Here is a 22,404-nt window from a genome sequence, read left to right as displayed (position 1 = left end):
TCTGTACTGAAGGTCATTTGCTGTATAATGGTAGAGCTTCTGAAATATTAATATAGTTTACTTAGCATAGAATAGCTCTCGAGTTAAATTTTCCATCTGCCTTTGAAGATCCAGTATTTGTTTAATTATTATTTCTTTTATAAGACTTCTCCTCTTGAATAATCAGGCCTCATTTTATCTTAAAGACCTCAGAGTATCTTATCATCCCAACAGGGCACTTTTCTCTCAGACTGCAGCCTTATTTTTGGTTCCTATTATATTAGCCTATTAGTAGCCTATTTAATAGTAGAATGGGAGGCAGAGCCTTCAGCTTTCCTGCTCCTCTTCTGTGAAATCAGCTCCCAGATTGGATTCATGAGGCAAACACCCTCTCCACTTTTAAGATTAGTCTTAAAACTTTCTTTTGGGATAAAACACATAGCTACAGCTGGACCCAGAATGATCAATGAATTATGCTGCAATAGATCTAAGCTGTTGGTGGACTTCCCATAATGCACTGACCGTTTCATCTTCACTTAACTTTTTTTTTACTCTCCATGTGTTTATACACTAATATGCATTTAATCATTAGTTATTATTAATCTCTGGCTCTCTTCAACAGTGTGTCTTTTCTCCTTTCGCCTCCAATTGGTTGTGGCAGATGACAGGGCCTCCCTGTGCCTGGTTTGCCTGACGTTTCTTCTTGTTAAAAGAGTTTTTCTTTTCCACTGTCACCAAGCGCTTGCTCATGGAGACAATCTATCAATCTATCTATCTTAAACTGAAAATGAATTGAATTGAAACTAATTCTCTGGGATGTTTGGTTGTGCTTTGTTTTGCAGTGGTCACATGTCAGCTGCAGTTGTTCCTCTCTTCTACATAATCCATGTGACTTTGGTCCACTTTGTTTTTGCTGTCTTGCTGTTCTAAACGTGGTGTGTCTGGTTTCAGGCAATGACTAGGCTGGGGTTTACACAAACCCTATTAACCTTGTCCGTTCTGCATTCATATGAATCTGTTCCACGTGAGCTGGCTGGCTGTAATGTTAAGACGTGTTTCTGCACCTTTGAATTACATTAAAGTCACCCCCCTGAGCTAGCTGCATTCTGACGGTATTGTCCCTTGTGCAGAGTTGCACGTCTGTGAGATTGAAGACTCCCCTGAGTGGCTTTTGGTGGACTAGACTTGAGGTTCAGTAGCCTATTCTCTATAATGGTTTTCATTAACTGAAATCAGACATTTATCTGACCAAACACTCAGTCACACTAGCAGAAGCATGAAAGCACTTTAACTTTATTTACTGTAAAGAACAGCGATTCCCGGACAAAAGGATGGAGACAGCTTGTCAGCAGCCCCACACAAACCCTGTGTAATAGAAAGGTGAAAGGTTAAAATAAAAGAGCTTATGCCTAACAGCTTTGCTTCACAAGTAATTAGAGATGAGCGTCCTTTACCACAGCAACCCATTTTTTTTCTTTCTTCTCTTTTTACATCAGTGAGTTCCATCCTTCATCAAACCAACTTCACGTCACAAAAAGAAGCGCATTAGCCCTATTAGCAAGTTAGGTGTCATCATCTACTGGCTTACCATAGTAACTGGTCTCCAGTTTGCATAAATTATACAATAAATTTACTGATGGCATGTGCGATCTATGCAACTTGGCATCTTACTGAAAGAAAAGCATCCTTTGTGTGATGTCAGGTCACTGGTGAAGTGAAAATAAAACTTATCTTTGATGCTTTACTCAGTGTCCTGCTAATTCCACTGGGTTCACAAAACATTTGTGTGTCATCACGTTGTTCCGAGATGTGTGTCGGGACTCTCATTTTAGCAAACGGAGTGGTTATCCCAGTGGAAGATGGTGTTCACTCCACTGAGTGTGAACAGGTCTTTAGTGTTGCTGTAGTCAAAGCCTTTTTCCACGTTTGAGCTCTGGGAGATGAACAAAACAGGCGCGCAGACAATAAAACAAAGAAAAACAAAGCACTTTACGGGCTAAGAGATAGCGTGCACAATATCCTTTTAGTGTTAATGAGTAACTTCATTTATCATTGCACAAGCATGAAAACAACCTTTTGTGTCTATGTCGTGGGCGGGGTGGTGGTCTAATTTTCTCAGGCGTGCGGTTGTAGCTAAATTTAAAGGTTGTAGTTTTACACATGACGCCGTTCCTGTGCAGTTGAAGGCACCTACAGGGCAGTCAGAACTGGACTCCAGCCAGACAGCAACAACTTTCAAAGTCTGTGGACAACAGCACAGCTGCCTTTGTCAAAAACACAAGCTAGTGTTCATCAAATGTTCATCATCAAAACTCTTGTGCTGTGCAGATTTTACTTCATTTTTAATTCTCTGCTGTCACTTCAGTTGCAGTTACTCTTTGTAACACTGATGCCTCCCTCCCCTCTAAAAGCCGTCTGGCAGTTTTTGGCAGTTTACTCATAGTGAAAGGCTCTCGAGGGTTGCATTTTTTTTTTTTACTTTGTAACGTAATGTGTGTAATGTAATGTCTGGCTCATGTGCCTTCTGGCCAATGTGCAGCATTAAATCAAGTTTTACAGGTAACCTCCAGTGTGTGTACATCTACCAACAGTTTTTTGTGTGTAATAGAAAACTGTAATTTCATAAATCCTGACCATTAAAATGTATGGGAATAACACTGCATCTGTTAATTTGGACAATTCATTAATAGCAGGCAGCACATGTTAAATAACCATATAAATGAGGTACAACATTAAATATAGACTATTTATCATGACATATATTAAAATCGTCAGCATACACTTTAAGCCAGATGTTGTGCCCTTGCTGTTTTGTCTGATTTGTGTGTAATCTACAGTGGCTATAAATGTTGTGAAATATAATAAATTTTAGGTGACTGTGCTTTGACTTGAATGTGTGCAATATGTTTGTTCCCTGTAGGATGTCTTCAGGCTGTAACTGAATTTTCCCCTAATCAACCACAAACAAAAAGGACCCGCATGCACAGCACAGACAAACACACAAAGGGTTAAACAACAATAGTCGTCAAATGAGCCTCTAAAGGAGCATCAGGTGAGTCCAGCTTGTTGAAAGCGTGCACCTTTGAGGCTCGGATGTCACCAAGAAGGGCCTTTTAACTCCAAGACAAAATACACGGTCCTTTTAATCCTCATTTCCATTTGCTATATCCCATACAGTAAGCACACGAATGACAGAGGGCAACACAGAGTCCAGTCACTGAGCATATAGAGACCACTTCCTAACGAAAACACAAAGTCCACAAAGTTCCCGGAGCTGTCTTTGTAGAGGAAGTCTTTGATCTCTCAATGCGTAGAGACATGCAGTGAAATTGCTGGAGAGAGAACACAGTGTGTACGACTCTGCTTGCAGACAGCTGCTTATTCACAGTTAGGTTTGAAAAGTGCACACAAGGTACGGATCGTGTTAATAGCTCGATGAGTATTATCTCTACTGTACATCTTTATAATACCATAACACGTAGTGTTACAGAGCTCAATGTAAGACAGCAGTACTTATCAAATGTAAAAATAAATGACATGACATATCAATATTCACAAAAACTATCGGAATTAATTTCACAATATCTACAAATTCACAACTTAGTACTATTCTGAGCAATTATTCTGCGCAATTAGAATTGTTGCCATTTAGTTGAATCATTTGTTTAGTTTGCCTATTTTATCTACAGCTTTCTACGCATCAGGAGTTTTGCATAAATGCTGTTGAGGTTACGTCGTATAAAACATAGAATATTTAATGCTGTACTGAATAGCATAAATATATTAATATAGTAATATAGTCTTAATATACTCTATCTCATATGGATGACATGTTTCTGCTGAAGTTAACTCTGGCCCTGTGAGAAAAGGATTTACCACGTGACTAACACAATCATAGCAGAGCCTAAATGGCAACAGTACAGTGGAGTCCTGCTCATCGAAATCATCCCAGGAATGTTCAAATCAATCAATCAATCAAAACGAAATAAAACAATTACCACAGGTGTACATGCAGACTCTTCAAAACACAGTTTTTTCTTACAATTTCTAGTTTTAAAAACTGCTCAGATTCTTATTTCTGCACTATGACATGTGTTGGCTGCTATGGTCTTTCCAAGCAGACTGGATGACGATGATTACGCTGTAGTTTAGCGGCAGAGTGAAGTGGTCATGGTCTTATAGCTCCGGAAGTGTTTTACCCTTGTTTGCTAGTCACAAACACACAACATATGCGGATTAAAATTTTTTTTATAATTGAAGAGGTGTAGAGAAGTATGTTATTCTGTAAATATTTAACTTGATCAGTACAGTCAGTACAGCTTGGCAGTCACACTAATTTCATGTTGTGAATGGGGTTAGACATGAGTTTATGAATGCTGTAGTACACATGAAATCACAAAGCAAATTGATCTTTGGTTATCACATTATACCAGATCCTGACATGACAAGGGTCTTTGGGCATATTAAGTAAAGTGACTGTTTCTGCTTAGAAGTACGTACCTACAGTACATTTATCCCACTACCCAGAAGAGTCATACACAAACATTAATGCTGTTTAGCAGCAGCCAGCAGGGTTTATAAACCCTCAGTGGATGTGTAAAATGGATCATTTTGTTTGAGACTAAATTCTAAAAAAAAAGAAGAAATAAAGAAGAGGAAACAGGGTGTTTTCATTGAAAAGTGTATAAATCAATGAAATGTATCGGATTAAAAAAAGCTATACCGCGCCGGGATGATGTGTGGTGTTCAGAAATATTTAGAGGTAATACGTATCATTAAGACACAGCGACGTGCTTCACCCTGTTTGTTATTATACATTTAATTTGCCCGATGAAATGAAATGAATTTCTATTCCTCGATTTCAGTGCAGAGGTTAGTATCACGCCTTATTTTGCCATTATAGCCACTGTGTTTCTAATGTCTGTATAAGGTTTACAAAGAAATGCACATGCTGTTGCAATTTAGCTGCATGTGGAAGAGAGAGATAGGGTCTAGCTTTGTGTGTATGTCCACATACATATGGCTTGAAATTAGACGCACTGATTTATTGTAATGGCTAAAAGAGTCAGTGCTCTACAAATAGCCACTGATTACATTTTATAATAATAAAAATGTAAATATCTCATTTGTTCTTCATTTGATTATATATCAGTTTTTAAAAAATATAATAATACATCTTGTGTTAAATTATACACATTATTTGATAAGAATAGCTTGTTTTCATCATGTTATATGTCGGTTAAATTCACAACTTGTTCGATGTACTTAACTTAATTCTTTCAATCATGGAACAAAATTTTCTATTGTATTGTTGTTGTCCTGTATCTTCATGTATGAACTGGCTTAACATTATTTAAGATGACTGCAGAGCCAGTTCAGTATGTGCGAACTGTGCGTGTGTGACCAAATAAGGGTAAAAACACTCCCAAAACTCTGTACCAGCTGTAAAGCATAAACATTGCATTAGTATGCACAAATAGTTGGAATTATGCGTGTTTATACAGATGCTGGGTTATGAGAGGTTATGAGTAACTGGGATGAAGTACAACACATTGATACCAAGCCCTATTTCCTTAGTGACAAACACCAATATTTGAGGCCAAAGACGAAAAAACGTGTACAGACTTCACCATGCATTAAGCTATGACTGAACACTTCTACATGGTTTGTATTAACAAACCTTTACAGGTGCCACAACACGGTTCACTCACTGTCCTAAGCTTACCACTGAAAATGGTAAGCTTAATGTATGAAAGAGTATCGAGTACAGTGGTTGTCAGAGCAGGTATTTAACATGATGAAAAACAGTTTGCTTAGCATAAAAAGCAACAGAAATGGCTTTAGAGTTACACCTGCATAAATGCTTAGCACACATAACACAGAGTGTCACAGGAATACAGACACCGCTAAACAAATCAGAGACAAATTCAATGCACGAGCGATCATCGCTCCATCGTTAGTGGCTCTTTGGCGCGATCAGAACAATTTGTTGTTGTTTTATTATTATGAATTTTGCAATGCAACTGTCGCCAGCGATGGCAGTGTCTCCGAAATGTGTTCAGAAATGCTGCATGACTGTGACTCGACTTTTACTACAAAACACAGTATATGGAGACAATCAAATCAACACCGACCGACTTTACACGATAAAGTATAAAAGGGCAAAAAATACAGCACAAATCAAAACGCTTGTGCATGAGTGTGGCTACGGTGACCGATGGAAACAAAATAAGGGTGAAAAACAAAAACAATAAAAAAAAAGGTTTCAAGGTGCCTGCTCACAGTTTACTTAAAGGGCGAGTGTCTGCTATGATTTAATTTGTGAAACGTGTCACGTTATTTGCATTTGAACGGCGAAAAAAAATAATGTGTGAATTCGACTTCAGTCTGAGGTAATGGCGGTAGTTTGTAATGACTGCTCAGCTCACAGAGATGTCAAAACATAAATGGCACACGGACTATGATATATCCTTTAATATCTTTGCTTCAGCTTTTCACTAGTGCTGAAAGGTCTGTTAGCCTTCGGCACTCATGGGAAACATTTACACTTTATACCCATCTCCCCCGGCGCGGTGCGTGATGCACAGCCCATACTGCACTACACTGCAGAGCATGGATGCCAGTTTGTAAATGTTTGTATGTAATGTAAACACACAGACCGTCGTCTATATGTGTGGAAATGCAAGTGTAAGCATGTCAAAGCCTTTTTTGCTTCGTGATGTGTGTATTTACCAAGGCACGTAGCTTCTCTGTCGTAGGACATAGCCAATTAAACCTCAAAGAGCCACTGAACTAGAAAATGTACAGGCAGCCCAATGAGACGCGAAAGCAGTTGCAGATAATACTGTATTGGGACTGTTGAACTTCACCGCAAGCTGAAGGTCAGACACTGACGATTATTAACGATGTTCCTATGGACCTACACAGGCTGCCCCCAGCTAACAGAATAACAGTAAAGCGACCAGCAAATGGCTCTCTTGGTGTCTTCTGATGCATGTGTTCGTGTGCATGTCTGCATGCATATCTCAACTCAATGCACGTGACAGTCTTATTATTGGTAATGAGCTACAACGAGAACGTTGAACGCATGCTTGCCCTGACTTATCATAAGAAAAGCGCAAACATGTCCAAATTTGGTGGAAAATGCAATTTGACTACTCTACAAAACAGCAAGCCGTCAAAGGTACAGCAAAGATCACCGGGTTACTCACAACAGAGAACAGGGCCAGAGCTAAGTGTGGAGGGGACGAAACTAAAAAGAAATGCTGCACAAACACAGACTGACGTGACAATGTGCTTCCTCCACGGTCCACTACTCTATGTGAATCTACTGTATGGTCAAATTTGCCTTCGATCTATACGGACGTGCAAAATATCAGATGCCTAAGAAAAAACAGACACACAAAACATGCGCGCACACACGTACACACGCACAAAAAAAGATGTAATGGACTTGGCACACCGAAACCAAACCCAATCAAGCCGAGCATTTGGTCAGACTCAGTTTAGGTTGTTTGCCTTCATGATAGCGGGCTTTCTGTTGACATATGTGGCCCAGTAACCCAAGTTGAAGATGAAGAACAAAATTGGGAAAATGATGCGTGATATCTTGTCCACTTTGCTGACGCGGTTGTAGGATTTCTTGGCCTCTATGTAGGGGTCAGGCATATAGGGATGCTTCGCCGATGCTCCCGCGCTCTTGGAAATGGTCGTTAAACCTTGATCTTTAGCTACGTTGATGGCGTAGGTGGTTCCGACAATGTTGAAGGTGTTGTTCGCCTTTTTGGACAAAGTCGCAGATTCTCTTCTCTGAAAAGGAAGAAGGAAGTAAAGCAAAGGTCGTTAGGAAGGGGGGGGCACCAGACTCAACCATACTTCCATTTGAACTCATAAAGAGGAAATAGAAGCAACACCACGAGACACGACACACACAAGAACAAAACAAAAGCCTAACCATATCTTTAATCCTGGCCATGTTAGCCTGAAACGGTTCCTGAAAAGAAAAGTAGAAAAGAAAAAAAGTTTACCAATTATATTAAAATTACCCAACTTACATACTGTATTCATCAGTATCTAGCTGGAACTACTTTTGAACATACCGTCAAATCAAATCTGCATCATACAAATCTGGATTGCAGAACGTAAAGGACCAAGATCGAAAAAAAGAAAATCATGATGAAATTAAGAGTATGGGAATAGGAACAGTTCTGATTTGCATCATTGCAGAACCAGGCTGGACTGGCGTCTGATACTGCTAGCAGTAGCAGTAGCAGCACAGAGCAGGATTAGAAGGAAAAGCAAAATAACAGCGCCTGAAAACATGTCTGACAAACTGTATCAATGAGAGCAGCCAGACCTCTGCAGGCAAACAGATTGCGATACAACAAACACGACAAAGGCTCTGTGTGATAAAGCTGGCTGGAGAGACTGCCGTCTTAGTTCTACTAGAGGGAAATCATTAGACTGTCTTTCATATTGAAGTCGCACAGGGAGCCAGAATTTTATTTGCTAAATTGGTACTGGCTCAAATAGCTAAACTTGCATCACTAGAGGATCCTGTCAGCCTAGCGAAGAACAGTACAGCGCACACAGTAGATGTGGGAGAGCAAGTAGGACACTAAGATTGATTACCAGGCAGAGTTTTAGTTTCCTGTGTGGCATCCAGTGTGCGAGTCTGTACTGTGGTAATTTCCTTCACACCATTCATCCCCACTGTGGCCACTTTAAGAAACTAATTCAGTGCGTGTCTTGTAACAGATTTTCACTTTCACAGCTCCCCCTTTTCACTTTTGCTTTGAGCCCAGTTTTAATTTTTGCTCCACTTTTTTTTTTTTAGCTTCATTTAATTTTCCTTCCTTTTTGCTTCTCTCCATCTTTTTAATTAGCATAACTAATGTCCCCTCTACCCCAAAGTGCTTCACGGTGAATCTCTTACAGCGCACAGCTCATCACCAAATATTTTGTTTGGTCTTTATGCTCAGTGTTCACATATACTCACGAATGGAGGCACAGCAATGGTTTTACACGTGACAAGACATGTGCCGTGGCTATGTTCAGTGTCTCGAGTGCGTGTAAATCTCACAGGGAGTCCTTTTTAATGTCTGCCAGTAGGTTTTGCTTGTTTGTTTTTTTTTTACTTTGTACTGGAGGCAGCAGGATTGAGGAGGAAATATATTTACTGTCATAAGTGTGTTTCCTTGAGTGAGCAGGGCAACAGGATGAGTATGATCCTTCAACCTTGAGGAGAGCTAACAAACTTGCAGGCAGTTGATTGCTTTAAACCGGTGCTTGAAGCACCTGCTATCTTAAGTCAATTTGAACAGAAAAAGAAAGAAAGACAGAAGAGTCACACTCTTGCTCCCAGATAACCAGGTACCTTTCAATGATATTGATTCTAACACAGAATGAGCTGCTCTATTGGAGGTTTCTGTCAGCAGGAAAGGCAAATTACTACAATATCACGCATCAGGGATACATCAATTGTAGTAACAATATAGCTCAATATGGCTACCCGTCACGCATCTTTAAAGAGCAGAAATTCAATCATAAAATTTGTGAAACTGGATCGACTGCAAAATGGATGGAACACAGCAGATAGCCATCAGTCACTGCCAGTGGTGAGTGTCATGTCCGACAGTAGAATGACTTGGCTGATGAATATGTGTATCCGAAGTGGCAAACACCAGTCCTGAGAAATGAAGCCAAACCACAACTTGATTTCCTATAATGGCCACTTGAGACTGGCTCCAAACGCAAGTCCACACAGACTCCTGTGTTTTCATAGCCTGCTACAAAAATCAGTTTTGGCCTCGATAGCTAACAGACACTCAATTTTAGCCTCGATAGCTAATGACCGCTATACCTTTTGCCACTGTACCTGTCAGGCGCTATTGTTTTAGCTTTGATTGCTAGCAGACAGTATATTTTTAGAGTTGATACCTAACAGATGCTATATTTTTGTCCTCAACAGCTAACAGATGCTAACAGATGCTACCATTCTGGCCACTATAGTATCTTCACGGAAATTGTATAAGAGGCCTACGGTATGTATGTTTGGAGAGGGAGCTTCAAATTAATAAGTATGTAGCCGCTTTGAATGACAGGTGGGTGCTAACAAAGGATTCTGTAGTTGCTAACCGCCTGTTTGCCTTCCCCTGAGTTAACTTGAATGGCTAACTTGAGAAAACTCTCAAATGTTCCTGCGGTGCTGCCTTTAAGAGCATTTTTAATCAACAGAAATACTATGTTTAGAGTTCTCCACCAGTCTGGAGAAGAAAGCCTGAATGAAAGTGGTTATTAACCTGTATTTAGAAAACATAAATTGCAATTTTATGGTCGCTAAATTAGAGGTCGTTTATGTCTGTTTATAGTGAAACTTTCAGTGAGTACTAAAAGTGTTTGGCCGTCTCAATTTAACTTGCTGTACATTATGAAGGCTGTGTACCAAACTTCTAAAACCAATTTTCATACTGATCAGTGAATGTTCTGCACTTACACCTCTAAGCTCTAATAATACCATCCCAAACTGTTCAGTCTTTTAGACTATGGATGCTATCTGCACAGTAATGTAGCAAATTTTCTCTTCTTTTTTGCTGTTCCATTGTCCTTGTAGGTAATAATTTATATGGTCTAATTATTGGGGGAACAGTATGTAGCACTGGGCTGTATGCATGTTTTTATGAACCTTATGTAACAGAGCACATAATTCACTAGCAGCCACAGATTCCTGTGTACTATTCAAAGTCATTTCAATAGCTGCAGGCAAAAATACTCCATGAATACAATGCATCTATTGACCTTGTCTTTGTAACTTCTGAAAATTGTTGCATCAGAATTTCTTGATGAGTGTGTTTAAGTGTCCTGGGGGTAATTGTGCCTTGCTGTGTCCTGCTGTTTGGAGCTCAGTGTGTGCATGTGTGCGTGTAACTGAACCTTGTGACAGTCTGTCCCTCTGAAGTGTTGGCGTAATAAATAGCCCCAAGTATGTGAGCATGTGGGTATGTGAGTGTGCAGACTGTCTATAGGGAGCCACGATGTCCCTGTTTGTGTTCCTGTGGACACGTTTTGACGTGAGCATTTAAGTGTGTATTTAGGTAGAGGCACTTGCACTATCAAAATTTGGAGGAACTTGCTAGTTGCATGGGTGGCCTCTCTTAATAATTATGTCATTTAGTTATGATATTATATATAAACATGAAATAGACCTTTCTGATTTCACTTAAGGATGTGTTAATGTACACTATATGGAAAAAAAGGATTCTAACATTTGAATTCAGGTGTTTTCTGTCCTTTTGCCACAGATCTATGAAATCAAACACCTAGCCATGCGGTCTGCCTTTACAAACATTTGTTAAAGAATGAGTCACTCTAAAGAGTTCACTGATTTCAAGTGTGGCACTGTAATAGGGTGCCATGATGGCAACAAGTCAGTTCGTAAAAGTTGCAAGCTATTCCACAAAGAGCTGTGAGAATCTTGAGAACTGGATGAACTCGGGCAACGTAAATTTACAGAGTGGGGCTGCCATGTGCTGAGGTGCATAGGGTGTGAAAGCCACCAACAGTCTGCTAACTCTGGCATTAACATCAGCACAAAAATGGTGCACCAGGAGCTTCATGACATGGGTTTCTTTAGGAGAGCAGTTCCTGTAGGGTCTAGTGTGTAGGCGGCCTATTACATTTGTTAATATAGCATCGCATGGAAAACGCCAACAACAAGGGGTCAGCAATTTAGTGGTATTTCATGCTTGCTACATCAAAAAACTTGTACAAAAGAATGCTTCCAAGTATCCTCCTTGCAGTGAGGAACACAGCTTAACACCCAAGTATCTCTATCATTATTGGGACTGAAAAAGTACAAAAGTGCACCCCTGGCCTCCAGAAATGTCAACTCACCTTTGTTCTTTCCACCTGAGTGCATCAAAACTTCCAGAATACATTCTACTGACATGCAAGTGCTTGTGCTAATAAGAGATAATGAATTATTCTGGTAAAATGTTGATGAAGTTATTATGTACTGCAGGTGCGTAGACACACACATGCGCACACACACGCACACACGAAACCGCGATCACCCCTTGGCCGCAGCAGAGCAACCCACAGCCAGTGCAACCCACAGCCAGTGCTTCTGCCTCTGCTGATAAAACAGCACATGATATCCAACATAGCAGTGTCCAATCATGTGTCACAGAGTGCTGAGAATATGCAGGCTTTTCCAACCAAACTCCCCACCGGCTAATTTCTGTAATAACCTCACCTTCAGCCGGAGAGGGGAGAGCTAATTAGGCAGATTGCCTGTCACAGAAAATGGTCGAATAAAAGCAAAGGAAAACTACATCGATGCTCCATAACCAGTAAAGTAAATTAGTGCGCACACACTCATCTGTGGATCATATCTGAGACCTAAAAAAAGAAAGCAGCCTAAGGGTGATGAAGTCATCATTTGGTTCCGGTAGGAGTGGTGGCTGAAACCCTAGCTCTGATGGCTGCGGGGCTAGATTTTTAAAAAAGACTTACTAGCTAAAACTTCTCTCCTGAAGAAGAGGTTTTGCTTATGTAGCTCGTGCTCATTAACAGTCATTTTTCTAAATTTGCTAAAAAAAAAAGGGAAATATATGCAGTGCCTGATTGCTTTGGATTCCAGTAGCTCGTTCTAGCAGGCAGTGTGTTAGGAGTGTCACGTCTCCCTCTGTGACCCCATTCTATTTTATCTATCATGACAACTGCATGCTCAGCACAGTCCCTGAGAACCCAGTCCAGGCTGTTGCCATTAAGACGAGCCATCAAAGAGGAGGGGCGGGGAAAAAAAAGAAAAAGAAAAGAGAAAAAAACCTCCTCTCTGCAGCAGTGTAACGCAGCAAATTATCCCCACCAACTGAAAAGTTCTGTGGCAGCAATATGCATTTCTGCCAATCGCTCCGAGGACCAAATGTCAAACTATAGAAAAAGCGGGAAAAGGCTGTACTGATTGTGTCAAACAGTTTGTACAATGGTAGCAGAAAATAGATTCGTGGCACTGTCTGTCACAGAAGAAATAACTTTCCCTTTATGTTGTGTCTGTGGCTGTGTTTTTATGCGCTCACAGCAATACAGTAATAGCACTGCCACTATTTACCACTGGCACAGCTTCATAATGTTTCTTATATGAGTCTTATATGTTTTTCCAAGCACCCGAGAAGGCTGTCCTTTTAATATAGCTTTGCTTATAAGCCACAGTTAATACTCCTTTTCTCAGTTTGAAATGGACTGTGTTATACATATATCAGGTAAACTCATTTTAGCTGCACAATTACTAACTTATATTAGTCTTTTTATGCTGGTGTGCTTTGTTTTTATTGTTCTAATGTTCAGTTCTATGTACCAGGTCTGTCCTTATTGAACTTAAGCTACTTCTTCATGCAGCCCCCCCCTTTTTTAGATGAACTCACTCTGATCATAGACTGTATATAAAAGATGGGTGTAGCCACCAAGACCCTGTTTTGTTTTTTTGTTTTTTTGACAAAAACAGGAAAAGTCTGACTGATCACCCCAAAGCATACCCAGCCTTTTGCTCCTTTTTGAGTCTAATGAGGACAGAAAGCTGTAAAAAGAATATCATGCACATTCAGTAAGACTTGAAACTATAGCTCTCATGGCTGGGGACTGCAGAAAAGTGTTTAGTGAAGTCAAAGTTTAAGTGAGCAGTAGGGTCATTTCCCCAAAGAGAGACTTCTTCTTGCATCCAGAGAAGTTGCCTCCTGCTGGCCACAAGAAAGAATCCAAACCTGAGCGACTTTAGCACTTTCACTTTTCAGACCTGGAAGCTACGTCAGTGTTTTATATGCAGTCTATAGTTCTAACTGGCTGACATGCAAAATGCTCCTCCAAGAATCTCTCCATGGTTCCAATGTCAGTGACTCACTATGTAAGTTAAGAGAAATAAAGGTGATGTTCAGTACATGCTAAAGTCTTTTGCTTTTGACTTTCTAGGAGCATTTTTACATATGTCTATCTAAGGCTTTTGTAAAAGAGCTAAATAACATGAGAATCTTATATCATAACAGTAAATGACACAGCCTGATTTTAAACTGGTATTTAGTGCCTGGTGAGATTGATGTTAAAAGAAAAGAAGACTATTTTGATATTTAATGTAAGTTTTTAATCTGACTTAGTTTCTTTCATTTCACTACGTCTGTGTGCCTACAATTGTTTTTGATTTAATGCTATCATTTACAAACACATGAAAAGTCCACCAGAGAGGCTCGCCCTGGGCAGGATTAACTTTTAAGGGAACAGCAGAGTATTTTATGTGGGAGTAGGTAATAGATAATAGGTATGGATTTGTAAATAATTGGATATAATTATTATATTATTATATAATATTATACTACTGTATATATTTTTAACTAACTGAGCAGATTTTGACAATACTTTAAACATACGACAAATAACTTCAAAAAAAGGCAGATGTAAAAGTGAGGTCAGAGGTCAAATGTGACATGACATTTAGATGCAAACTATAGTGTTAATATTTAGAACCTCCATATACTGGCAGCATTTCCTAAATCTTCCAATACAAACAAAGGCTGTGAAATTTTAAGCACATAAAGGTCATTTTATGAAGGTCTGGCCTTATTTTATCACCATTATTATTATTTCAATTATTATCAATCAGTTATTATCACTTTGACCTTCAAATCATTGAGTTAAAGAAGAGGTCAGAGGTCAAATGTGACATGATATTTTAAATCTTTCTATATGTTGACAGCAAACACAACGCTTGCCATACGTTTTAAGTTATAAGGCTTTTTGTCACTCTTCGACCAATAAATCACGAGGGTGACCATGAAGACCGTGGTGGATCTAAGACACTTTTTAATGGCTCGTGCTCTACAACTACAAAAAAGTTTGATCAGAATTCATTGAAAACTTTTCAAGCTGTCGTGATTACAGACGGAATGATCTTTCCAGTAAGGTAATATTGCATTTAAAGGCTGAAGCTGTCATGAGAAACATGTGGCTTGATTTAGGTGTTTTTTTTTTTCTCTTTGAACAACAACTTCTTTGGATACATATCTGGTTGTTCCCTCAATATAAACCATTAAATAGGCTCAGGCACGGAGATCTTTTTATTTTATTTTCTTTGTTTGGCTATTGATAATGTACAAGATGTGATTTATCTTCAATATCACGTGATTCATTTTAAACAATATACTATATAGATGTAAATGCACCATCTTTTCTGGGGAGAATAAGGCTGCATTGACTTTAGGATGAGAGTTGAACATATGCTGCCATCATAAATCAGGGCCAGCGTCTCTGGGAGTTTACCTCTGTTTTTGCTCTCACTGTTCTGCCCCACTGTCTCTGTTCCATTTGGCAATGAATAAATAAAAGGTCTCTTTACAGGCTTTACAAAGTACTCCATGCTGCATTAAGGATACTTTCTATGTGTTTCCAAACTGCAATTTCCCCTCATCACTCCTCCAGAATCAAGTGACATTTTTAGCAACTTCTTTTTTTTGGATTAATTTTGAATTTAGTAAGCAAAGAAAAGTTGCGTGAGCCTTTCCCCTGAACTAGCTGCCTTTCATTCTGTTTTTGTCCTCACATATTGGTGATAGTTAATGTTGGTGCGCTGCGATGAATCGAAAGAGCAGGCGTCACACATCCATCATTTTTTTTTTGATTACATGAAACTGTTGCAAATGAGAATCACTCACCCTTATTTCCATGCCCTCTTTTTTCCCATCCCATGCCCAGCTGCGCTTGGTGAAGTAGTTGACTGTGGCAAACTCAATCAAGGCAGAGAAGACAAAGGCATAGCACACAGCCATGAACCAGTCCATGGCGGTGGCATAGGCCACTTTAGGAAGGGAGTTTCTAGCACTGATGCTCAAGGTAGTCATGGTTAGGACAGTGGTGACACCTGAGGAGAAAATAAAAGATCAGCAGATATTTCATTATTTCTGAAATTAAACATTTGCGGTAATTCAATTCAATTTTATTTATATAGCGCCAATCACAACAACAGTCGCCTCAAGGTGCTTTATATTAAGCGTAAGCAAGTGCCATGTAGTTCCTGTGCATTCAAGAGAAGGAAATTTTCTACCAATGTCTTCAGTCACTGGGAAATTCTCTTCAAAAATTGGATAAATAACAATGTGGCAGTGAACTGTCCCTTTAAAAGAAAGTTACTTACAACTCAGTCATGGTTTGTTTGGGTTTTGCTATCCTGGCACTAAACTCTCACTTTATACTGACCAACATCTCTTTAGAGATTTAAGAGAAAAGAAAGCTGCACTGCAACATAACAATAGTCTGGATTATGGCTAGAAAAAGAAATGTTAATGCGTACTGTCTCTTTAAACCTAATATAGATTCACTTTCCTGGGTTTGGTATTAGGTGTAAGTTATAAACTAAAAATGATGGTGTAGTTCCCTGCATTGCAGAGCTTTACATAATCTACTGTATGAAATCAAAAAGTCTAGCCTCATACAGATGACATAACTCAGTGGTGCATAAACATTCAAAGTACACTGGGTCAGTCTTGCAAGTTCAAACAATGAGAATGTAGAATCTCTGTAATGACCCACTACGGAGGATTTTTCAGGCTATGTTCTTCTGTTCAAACCAGTCTGATGAATGTATTTTCTTACTAGACTTATCTACAGTACAACGAATGAAAATATTGAAAGTGTCCTTTAGCTTATACACAAACAAAGAGACATGCTATTGACCTGCATACATAAAGCACAACCTGTCTAAGCTGCAGGATTGCGTGCAAAGGTAAATCGCTAAATGACACCACTTTTGAAAAATGAGCAGCAGATCTACATCTGCTAAAATTAATTAAGGCGAAAACGATGTCTTAAAACTTTCTAAATTTCGCAGATCATTTCACAACCTGGCCTTTACAGTCAGGGCGAATGGAAATGAAAGGCAGCTCGGACAATGTTCGCCCATCGAAGCGCATCGCTTTATCTGTTCCAACCTTTCTCATCTGATAAAAGACGGATACAAAGGAGGCTTAAAAAGGCTGCAACAAAAGAGTGATACATGGCTATTCATGGGCTGATTGATTTGCAGGTAATGCATTTCTAATCTTGACTTTGTTCCACCATTTACATAAAATTAGAATATTCATCTGTACAAAAAGCAGTCCTCATTACAACAGCAATTAACTGGTGTCAGAGACGAGGACATCCGGTGCTTGCGGTAACAGTGAGTAATGCTCTTATATAAAATGCAGGTATAAATCAAAAAGTATCGAGTCTTAACTAGAAATATAACTTGGAAGGTGACTGAGGATGCAAAAACAAAAAAGATAAATTAGATTACGCAGGTAATGACAGCCACATGCTCTCATAAACCAAGGGACTGTAAGCATGATGGCGAGAAAACTAAAACCAACACAGCTTGAAACTGTCCACTGAGAAAACGGCACTGATTAAAATTACAATCATAATGTGAAGGAAATTGTCCCCTAAAAATTCAACCTCTTATGGGGCTGAAGTGATTCTTAGACGACTGTGTAAGAAAAATCTAATAGTGGGTGTATTTGTGCAGAAGTGAAGGAGATATGGTTATTCAGACTGCACAAAGGGAGCTGGAACAGTTTTGATCTTCTCAGCAACGCTTTGCCTTGCATACATTTTTAAAATCTTTTGCGCAATATATGCTTCTGCATGTACCTGTCTAAATGCAAAAATGCTAACCGTGTTTAGAATTACATAAGACTACTCATATTGATTATGCAGCGCAATAACAACAACTGCAGGAGAAGGAAAATTACATTCCTTATTTGAGTACCTTTGAGTTGATCACATCTGACGCAATGTTCTTAGCATGAATCAAGTTCGATGGACAAATTGAATCTATTATTATTCATGGCTTAAAGGGAGAAAACACAGTCAATTGTCGCGATGGCAACTGGGAAATGTCTCTATATTAAAGAGGAATTGTTATGAAAAATAAAGGAAAAATATGACATGTAAATGCTTTAAATCTTGTTTTATGTTCTCTGTATTAACAGCAGAATAAAGTCAGAACTGATAAAATAAATTATTTTCAGTGCTCCTGTGCACCTGAATGTACTAAGCTAACTAAAGCTAAAAAAGAGAACTTTCATGCTCAAACCTTTTCAAACCGTTTACTTGTTTGCCAAGTCCTTAGACAGTGCATTTCTGTTACCTCATCATTTAATAGCCCTCTGATTAACTAGCTTCTTCAATGAATCATTTAATGCATTTATTTGAGCTGGATTTAAAACACGAGATAGCACTCACCGAATACTGTGCGCGCCGGAACGGATTCTCTGTTTAGCCAGAAGGAGACCTGAGACAGTATGACAGTCATGATGCACGGAAGGTAGGTTTGAATCACAAAATAGCCAATTTTCCTTTTCAAATGGAAATATGTTGTCATCACTACATATTCGCCTGAGGGGAAAAGAGACAAACAGAAAAAGATGGAGAGACACAGACAGGGTCATGATTATTAATATACTTGTTCCTCGCTCAGAGCAACACAAGGAAAAATATTTGAAAATTGATGCATTAATGTTTGAACATTAACGTGCATGTGACAAGACGTGAGCAGTATTGAGACAGCAAATGCTTAGATGCTTAAAATATTCCAAAGATGTTGATGCACACTTCCAAACCTTAAGCTACAAACTGTATATAAAAGATGGACATAGCCACTGTGTCAACACCCATTGGCTAGTTTGGCCTTAATGCCTCAAGCTGAGAATGCTAGGTCCTAATGAGCTGAAGGACTGCATTCTCAAAGGTTTCTATACAACATGATTTGATTTTGGAACAACAGGAGTCGCCACCTGCTGGCTGATAGTAAGAATGTAAGTTTAAGTAACTTGCATTGGCTCAGATGAGAAGCTATGTCCATCTTTTACTTACAGCAAGAGTTTTTAACCGTAAGAGACAAAAAAGTATAATAATAACTAAATAATAAAGACTGTAAACAAACAGACTGGCAGATGACATCACATTGATGTCATTAATAAGACATATACAAAGTGTCACATTCTTTTAAGTGCACATTTACATGTTCCTTGGGATGTTTTTTGCTGTTCATATAAATATGTCAATTATACTAGCAAATGGATAAACTCACATCTTTTCCAACTGCCAGCTCTCAGTGCTATGTTTGCAATCTGTGTTACGAAGATAGGACGAAAAACAGATTTCCATCCCTGAGGTGTTTTTTTGGTTTTGTTTTTTTCTGAGGAGAATCAAACCAGAGCTGAACGGGCTCAAATCCTCCCATCCCCCTAGATCACTATAGTCCATTAGGTTTAAAGTCTAAGGAAATGAGCTTTTCCAACCGCCATAAGCTGAAGTGGTTTATGAAAGAAATCGCACTGACTCTATCATGAATCTTTGGTACTTGTCAGACTTCTGTTGGTCTTCTTCCATCGCTGCAATTCTCCTGACTTACATTCAACCCACCAAACAGCACAAACAATAAAGATACTCTCAAGGAACGCATCCTCTGTAGAGTTAAACAGGTGCAGTTATTTAAAGGAGACACACACATACACACACACACTTTTATTTCTTGGAAAACAGGAGTGCCATCTAACAAAGTGGATTCTTGGTGCTTTAGTCTCCAAAGACAACTGAAGTCTGACAGATATCAGCGACTCTGTGGCTCACCTCTTGAAAGTTTCACAAGCAAACAGCTTGAATGCAAAGGTTAAATCTCTCAAAACTGAGAGCAGCGTGGCTCGCTGGTAAGCTGTTTTACTCTTGTGATTTCCAAATGCCCCACTAAAGCAACTTTTTATTTTTAGCTTTACCATTACAAGCTCTTTGGTACTTTATCTAGTCCTATTACACCATTAACTAAAGCTGCTGATTGATGTTAGCGGTACATGATAGTGACTGATAAGTATAATAAAAATGCAGCACATTCTTGAAGGTGTTTGAACTCAAATGATCTATTACCAGTGAGATGCTGCTGCTGTAAATATTTGCAGCATATGTGAGTACCCTGCCCTCACCGTGCTATTTCATCCCTTTATATTAAATTGCTAACATAAGCTTTAAGCCCTCCAATGGGGAAATAACAAAAACATTTATTTTTGTGTGACAGATAAAAAGGATTCTGCAACAGTTTTGAAGATAAGATTTTAAGATCAAATGAATATGCAATCGAAAGAAAGGGCTAGACGATGGTTATTATAGTTGACTCTTGGCTGAACCCCAAAGGAAAGTGAAAAAAACCAAAAAGAAACTTTCACCTCTGGCAAACGTCTTCATATTATCTTGGTAAATATGCTGAATAGTTTCAGTCATCATTTTCTCGATGGAGCCAAACAATGCAAGATGAATTTAAACTGACAGAAACTGTTGAGAAACTGCAGACTGTTTATTAATTTGGAAGACAAATTACACAAGAGCCACTATATCTCAGTGGAATAGATTATATGCAGTTTATCTTTCAAAAGTGAGAATTCGATCACTTTTGAGTACTCAAAATCAACTTTTTGCCTGTTCCAGACAAACTCTGATTTCCCTTACAGTGTATTGTATGCTGCTGTCTGTACCCAGAATGGCATACCTGTGCTGGAACTGATGGTTTCTTTGCCAATAACATGTCCCAGTAAGTCATATTGGTTCAGCCTGGAGCCGTCCTCTGCCACAGCGACAGACCTCTCGTCACCCTGGGTCCACAGGTAGATCACCTCATTATTTGTGTAAGCATCTGAGCAAACAGAAGACAGCCCCCAAAAAACAGACAGCATAGGTGAGAGCTCAAAATATGGGTGCAATATTTTCTGTTTTTCTCCTACCTCTGCACATTGTAGGATTATCAGCATTTGCTTTGGCAAAAAGTTAACTGCTGACTTCAGGATCTAAAAGACATTTTTCCTAAATTCCAGTAAGTCATTCATGATAATACGCAGCGTCCATCCAGTATTGATCGGGCTGATAGACCTGCGGCCGATAATGATATCAGGTTTCACAAAAAAATTCCTTTTACTGTGTTCACCACCCTGAGATTTAATCCTCACGCTTCAGGGGATCACTGACTTTTCCTCCATTGCCACTTTTTTAACTAAATGTATCCAAAATGAATGCTCTACCTATCAGCATCATTTTATGTTGAGAGATATAAGCATTGATGCTAACACATCAAACTATATCTAATGCTGTGTTTGAAACAGTAAATAGCCTATGCTTGTGTATGGATGGTTACATGCCCCGCACTATGAGCATACTGAAAGTAATTTAAGCACATTAACTGTCGCTGTGGCGATGCCTAAAGGGTGCAGCCCAAAGAGGGAGAAGATCTTTATTAATAAAATTTTCTCTTAACTGCTTTTGTTATATTACCAAACATCATACATCAGTGTAGTTTTAGCCTTTGTTTTGTTTTTCTTCTTTTTTTATAGTTCAGGAAAAGGTTCCTAACACCTGCAGAGAACCATCCCCACTGTTTCAGATGTCTGATCTTATATAAAACACTTTTGTTTTGACCATCTGGACTGACTTACAACTTCCAAACTTCAGAGGACAGGCGTGTGCATCCATCGGGAAATCCTCCAGGTGCATGGGGCACTCGGCATGAATGGTCAACCTGTGGGGGCAGAGGGAAAGAAAATGCATCACTGTTCAGTCTGCAGGATGGTTGAACAGGTCATTATAAACAAATGATGATGCATAATGATGTCAAATATTTCTGCAGAAACATAATTTGGAGCATTTTCATAGAGATATGTGAGACATGTTGGGAAGGTCTTATGCAAATTGCTTTATCGTGCATCAAAATTGGCTTTCCCACAAATCCAAATGTAGACCAAATAATGCTTTAATCTCTGAGTTTATTTCAAAACCAGGGATTTGTGTACGTGTGAATAAAAACTGAAGGAGAACAGATTATATCCTCTCTCTCTCTCCTCCTTTGCATCACCACCCTGTCAGTGGTAATTAGAAGGCAGACATGGACTAAATCTCCAGAGAGCACCCAAATTTGTTTCAGTTGGTCAAATGGCCAGGCCACAAAAGGCACTCTGCAAGTAAACAGAGAAATTGTGCACGTTATCTCACTCATACATGTTTAATCAACATCGGGGCTACATTTGCCGAGTTCAAACAACACAGCAACTAATTAAATGCCATCCTTTGGTGCACTAACTCACACATAAACCCCCCAAACTGGGTTATTTAAACTCAGTTATACCATATTTACCCTGTACATCCATTGAAAACTGGGTTTTTATTGGGTAGATTCTTTTGGTCTCACTGTTTAATGTTGCAGAAAGTCCCACAAGTTTATTTGTAGCCACAGCCTTAAAATGTGTAACATCGCGGGCTGCCTCCACAGACAAACTTTCTGTTTCCAATTAGCTCATTGTGTTGTATTTACAACAATGCCAAGCCTGTTTTTGCCTCTAACTCGCTTCTGTGCTCTCTGTTGCTGCC

General features: G+C 39.1%; 1 protein-coding gene across 2 annotated transcripts in view; it reads right to left on the bottom strand.

The window, feature by feature from the left end:
• Positions 1-3,104: 3,104 nt before the first annotated feature.
• The window catches only part of gabra3 (gamma-aminobutyric acid type A receptor subunit alpha3), a 119,874-nt gene continuing 100,574 nt past the window's right edge, over positions 3,105-22,404 (bottom strand). Inside the window, exons 6-11 of one of the 2 annotated variants that reach the window (XM_076889017.1) lie at positions 21,477-21,559; positions 20,540-20,683; positions 18,244-18,396; positions 15,678-15,883; positions 7,934-7,972; positions 3,105-7,788 (exon numbers count right to left, since the gene is read on the bottom strand). In XM_076889017.1, the coding sequence (XP_076745132.1) occupies positions 7,480-7,788; positions 7,934-7,972; positions 15,678-15,883; positions 18,244-18,396; positions 20,540-20,683; positions 21,477-21,559 (934 nt within the window). In that variant the 3' untranslated portion in view covers positions 3,105-7,479. The remainder of the gene's footprint in view (positions 7,789-7,933; positions 7,973-15,677; positions 15,884-18,243; positions 18,397-20,539; positions 20,684-21,476; positions 21,560-22,404) is intronic. The other variant, XM_076889018.1, reaches the window with a different exon arrangement.

The sequence above is a fragment of the Maylandia zebra genome, linkage group LG10 (assembly GCF_041146795.1).
Source record: "Maylandia zebra isolate NMK-2024a linkage group LG10, Mzebra_GT3a, whole genome shotgun sequence".
NCBI lineage: Eukaryota > Metazoa > Chordata > Actinopteri > Cichliformes > Cichlidae > Maylandia > Maylandia zebra.
This window is presented reverse-complemented; position numbering and strand designations above follow the sequence as displayed.